We start from the raw sequence: 5,953 nt of genomic DNA on the forward strand, positions 1-5,953 counted from the left end.
AAATAGAGGAAAAAAATAAAATAAATGAAGGCAATTCTAAATTCACGCATCATTGAAAGAAGATACAATTGCATCAAGATAAACAGTAATATTGTCTATGTCAAGAAGCTATTGGATTTTATCATTCAAGGCTTGATATTCATTAGCGAAATGGCTGAGCATTCAATGATATGCACAAGAATATGTTGGTCGAGTGTGTTTAGGAAATTTCTTGTGTGTAGGAGGAAGAGTTATTAAGTGAGATTTTAGGAGTCTTGGAAAGATCCACTCATTTTCATACAGAAGAGAACAAGTGGATAGATTAGGAAGCAACCCTTTCTATTGTAGAGAAAGGTTCAACTTTTAGAAAGAAGTGATCGAAGAAACATTATACAAGAGAGGGGGATGTAGATAGAGAAGGATACTAACTTAAGTCAATGTTGAAAAGTGTAGTCTAGGCTCCACAAGGAATTTAAATCCTTGTTCCTTGGGCCTTAGACTTTTTCTTTTTTATACATGTTTAAAAAATAATTTTGAATCTAGTGCTATAACATGTCTCCAAATCAAAAAGAGAAGAATAAACATCATTGGACTTGATTAAATGAGATGCACATCCATATGTTTTAGAAGTAACAAAATTTAAATTAAAAGATGGATCAATTCTAGTATGATAATATGTAGTCTTATTGAACATATTGAAATTAGAAAGCTCAACCTTATATTCACTAGGCCCATGAGGCTGAATTTTAAGGAGCCTCAATCATCACCTAGACGTGCATTAGAAATAGAAGGAACATCATTGGCAACAAAGGGTGATGATGGTGTTTCAAAATTTGATGTTGGAGAAAGTACAAATTTATGAAGAGAATAGAAAGGCTTCATATGGCTTGATTTAGTCTATTGATGATGTTAAAAGGTGTTAAGGCTTACCTTGATTGTATTCAATTCACCTTGATATTTAGTAAATTTGAAAGACCAATGTAGGTTAGATGGAATTACGCCCATGGCATGAATCCATGGTCTACCTAGAAGACACCTACAAGGAAAAATTCCTAGCATGACATGAACTTCAAAAGGTAATGTAATGAGGCCTAACATAATGCCTAGAGTCAAGCAATCCACACTATCAAAACTTCTTATGATATGATTTGACAAAGAAATAGGAGAAGCATAAATATTTATATAATTAAGGAGATTTAAATTCTAGATATTAAGACAAATAACTATCAATAAGGGTTCTCTTAATCCCATTTGACTTTATAAAAACAATAATCACAAGAACACCATATTATTTCTAAAGTTCTATATAAGGGAGTTCAAATTGATGAAAAGTCATCAAAAGTATTTTTGTAAGTGCAATAAAGTAAAAAACCTATCTTATTCATGTTAGCAAAAGATTATACAAGGATCTCATGCAAAGATTATTAAATCATCGCATGATATGCAAAATAAGTTCGAATGATTTTCCAAAGATAAATCTTGGATGGAATTGTAGAGCTACTCAATAATATCATAATTTGTGGTAGCACTTTGAGAAAGATAGGGAGCTCATGGAAGAAGGGATAAATAGAAAGAGGAACAAGGATAATATTGATCTATTTGTTTTGTCGAGTGTTATATTTTTAGGAAGGTGATAGGTGGTAAATGCAAATAAATGACCAAAAAATAACAAATTGTTGTGAGACACTAGTGCATTGCACAAACATCTACACCTAGTATTATTTTCCAAATGGTTTGAGCTCTAGAGAAAATGTAACATAGGAAAAATACAAGGCTAACACAACTACAATAACAATTCACACAAAAAATGAACATTAAAGATAAAGCCTTCATAACATGAAGATAAAATGACTAATACAAGGGCCAAAATGAGCCTATAAACACACTAAGGAGTAAATGTTAAAGTGGGGACAAAATATAGTATGAAATTGCAAGGGTATGCAATTTTTGATATTATATGTATGATTGTTGTATATTGGTCTCATTCACAATCTTCAATTATCATAGTGAAATCACCCTAGTCACCTACTCCACATATGACCTATCAAGTATCCCCCCTAGGTATGATAGTATATAATTTAAGCATAATAATTATACATAAAACTAGAAGAAGAAACACTATCAATTCTTGGGTTGACATCATAGAATTAGAGTAACCAACCAATAAATGATTTTGCAACAATAAAAGCAAGAACCATTAAAGATAAAAAGATTATAAAAATGTCTAAAAAAATGTCAAAAGACTCATTGGTTAATGAAATTTCACTTGTAATTTTTTTTTAAGTATTATAAAATATTTCAAGGAAGAGGCTAAATAGCCCACATAAGAGAATTAGAATACAATTATTCAACAATAAGAAATTGCAAAAAAAGAACTTAATCATCACAAGTCCCATCATTTTTGTACACCACAATATTGTAGGGCTCATCATAAGTCACATAGGATGAGTAGGTGAATTAGGGTTCTTAACCACAAAATCATTTCTAAAATATCTGTAGCTTTTTTTTTGTCTTATAACTCCAATATCACATGTTATGTAGCAATATGACAACCATTAGAGTAAATTAGTGGAAGCATGAGCCACTAACAAGACAACCTAATGAAACACCCACATATTAATGAGAATACTTGCAATTTAGAAATAGATGATATTACAATGATCAGTGAGACACATCGAAAAAGGTGACACTTTTTTACCATCTATTAACATGCATTACTTTTCTTAAGCATATTTCAAGGTTAATCATCATGCATTTGAAATGTCATGACCATTGCCTCTTATGTACCCTACAAAGTGATCTTAAAGCAAATTTCACATGGTTCACAAAGAGAATGCAACATTTATTAGTGTTCACATAATATGCACCACTCAAATAGATTCTTAACTAACTTTTGCAATGACATACACACCCTCATTACCTACTTAAAATTTTGTTCCGTATGATGACCACTTTCCCTTCATTTCTTGATTACGATTAGATTTCTCATGCTTGAAATGTCATAGACACAATTCACAATCAAGGATTATTATAACATAGTTATTCTAGTTTTACACCAATGGTCTTTAATTCCCTTCTTTTATTTATTATCTATCCATGTTCAATTTTCATTGAATCCTTATTTTTGACACATGATGTCACTTGATTTTTTTTCTTTTTTTAAAGATTTAATAAAAATTCTTGATACAACCATGGTAATGCCTACTCAATAAGCATGTCAGTATTGGCATAGTGTGATGGTTAAGTTTTGTTGTTATTGCCATCAAGATTTAAACCCCACTACGGTGTTGTTTTTTAGTGTTTCTATTGGGGACGAGGTCCCCTGTTTGTGGCCTCACTATTTCATAGCTACAGATCAAAAGTGTTTACCCAATCTACGAAGCAAAAACTTAATATGCATATATTTTCACAAATTTCTTGTATTCATTATCTCTAACAATTTTAATTAAAAAAAAATCTATTAAATTTATCTTCTAACTTTTAAGTTGGTTATAACTTCATAGAATCTTGAATCATTAGTAGTTGCAATCTAAGAAGATGTACTAAAAGTCCTAATATCCTTATGCAACCTTTACGTTAGGTGCCACAATTCCATAATCTTTTAAGAGAAATTAGTCAAGAATCAAAACTCAATTCCCTTTATAGGCTACATGTTTAAGGGTTCATGAGGTAAAACCATTACATTAAATCAACAAAAGGGTAACATGAGCAATAATAAAAGGGAAATGGCTCCAAGTCTAATACATACATTTTTTGTTAAATAGTTTACGCCCAGGTTAAATAATGCAACAAGGCTATCAAACTCCAATAGACAAGATTTGAAATGAAGCTCCTGCTCCTATTGGCTTTGCTCCCAACAGTTATGCCCCGAGTTGCCAACAGCTCTGCAACTACAATTGTTGAGAGCCTCTCGACCCCTCCTTCCCTTCATGGCTTGCGACTGTTGCTATTGTCTTTGCTACTGGCTCTTGTTCGAAAGGGGCTCCCTCATTGGCTCCTTTGGTGGGTGGGCCAGATGCTACCGTTAGGGCCTCTTTTGGTGCTGGGGTTCCTGGACCTTCTACTGGAGTAAGTAGCTTTGCTCGTCTGGCTATTGCTGCTCTTCCTCCCAATGAGAAACCTTGTCCCCTCTCTTCTGCCAATACTTCCCCAGTGGTGGTTTGTCGGCAAGATGTGATAGATAACATTGGCTTCTACCAACTTTGTGGTTTGGTTTGCAGATTTATTGGGTTATGGCCTTCTCTCCCTGACCTCCATCGTTGGGTGAGTAATTCTTACAAACCTTTGGTTGCTGGTTGCATTGAGCTTTTTCCCTATGCTAAGGGTTTCTTCATTGCTTCCTTTGCTTCTCTTGATGATCATGCCTTGGCGTTGGGTAAGCTGTGGGCTTGGGGATTCAATTCTCTCTTGGTCAAGCTCTGGACTCCTTTCAACCCTCTTACCGAATCACTTTACGTGTGTCCGGTTTGGGTGCATCTTCCCAACCTTCCCCTTCGTTTTTGGGAGCACTCTTGCTACGAGGCCATTGGTAACACTATTGGTCGATTCTTGAAGATCAATGATGCCAAGCCCTCCATGGGTCACTCTACCTTTGCTCGTATTTTAATTGATATTGATATCTCTTTGCCACTCTTGGGGGATGTGGTCCTCATGGTTGGGGATAGACCTTGGACTCAATTATTGGATTATGAGGGCCTACCCTTTCGCTGTTGAAGATGCTTCTTAACAAGTCATTTCTCTTTGGATTGTTCTCTCTCTCGCCATAAAGGTGTTGCTACTTGGTGGAAAGACGCTACTGTTGACCATTTAACTATTGCGGCTTTTGATTCTAATGATGTTGTCTCCTCACATGCGGATGAGGACCCCTCATGGGATGACGTTGTGGCTTTGACAACTAATGTGGCCTTTGCTCGCCCCCCGGTCGCTTTTGGTGTGGCCTCTTCTAGCCTTGATGCTTCATCTCATGTTGCTCTTGTATTGTAGCAAAGGGTTGCTCTTGCTGAGTCTACTCCAAACGCTATTTCGTAGCAACAGTCTGCTCCTGTTGCAGACAGTTTTGTTGAGGGGATCTCCTAACTTGAACCCAATGAAAGTACTGCTTGGACTGTTGTTTGTCGTAGGAAGAAAGGAAAGTCATCTCCTCCCCTAAACTCCTTTGTTTCATGTTTTGGGTGTTCCTCCTTACTCTTGAGTTGAGTCCTTTGGGTTGTTATAGGTTTAGCTTTCCCTTCACAGTCGTTTTGTCCTCTTGCTTAAGGCCTATCTAACCTCTTGTTTCTTTTTTGCCTTTAGACTGTTTTTAGAAAGGGCCAACACCCTTGTTTTGCCGTTTTTCTAATAAATAGATAAATTCCAATAGACATTCCACTTTTTAATGATAATTTTCACATAAACCATAAATAGTATGTCTGGATTTAAAAAGTGAATCCACTTGAACATCATATTTATATTATAAAAATGTAGATACATGTACAAAATAAAGAAGGTAGAATCTACAAAAACCCATATGGAAAATGCATATTTTAATTACACAAAAATTGCACTAAGCCAAGAAAATAAACAAGGACAAAAGGGTCAAAAACAAAAAGTGTTAGCTATGGTTGATAAGGTAGAAGAGGAAACATCGAGCAGGTCTAAATCTACCTTTGGGTTGGTCAAAGTAGCGATAGGAGGCAAGGGGCTAGTGTCGGATATGGCCTAGGAGGAAGTGTAAAGCGCAAAAGTCCATCTCACACTAGATGCAATAATAGATTCAAGCTCCAATAAGTGAGAGTTCATTGCATGCTCCACTATGTTCAGATTCTCATTTTGTAAGCTTTTTTGGATGGCACTGAATATAGACAAACACTATTTTCGTTACAAATTTATTGCGAAGTAGATATTCCTCCAATGAGATAAAATGCACAATAAAGGTCATACCACATCATTGAGCTTATCTTTCAGATAAGAGATAGCTTTGAATATATTTGATAGC

General features: G+C 35.1%; 1 protein-coding gene across 1 annotated transcript; it reads left to right on the top strand.

The window, feature by feature from the left end:
* The first annotated feature begins 712 nt into the window (after positions 1-712).
* Positions 713-4,692, top strand: LOC131029395 (uncharacterized). Its single transcript, XM_057959860.2, has 2 exons — positions 713-827; positions 3,959-4,692. Exons 1-2 carry the CDS (start codon positions 713-715, stop codon positions 4,690-4,692), a joined length of 849 nt encoding a protein of 282 aa, XP_057815843.2.
* The last annotated feature ends 1,261 nt before the right edge of the window (positions 4,693-5,953 follow it).

This window comes from Cryptomeria japonica, chromosome 6, assembly GCF_030272615.1.
Source record: "Cryptomeria japonica chromosome 6, Sugi_1.0, whole genome shotgun sequence".
NCBI classification, from domain to species: Eukaryota; Viridiplantae; Streptophyta; class Pinopsida; order Cupressales; family Cupressaceae; genus Cryptomeria; species Cryptomeria japonica.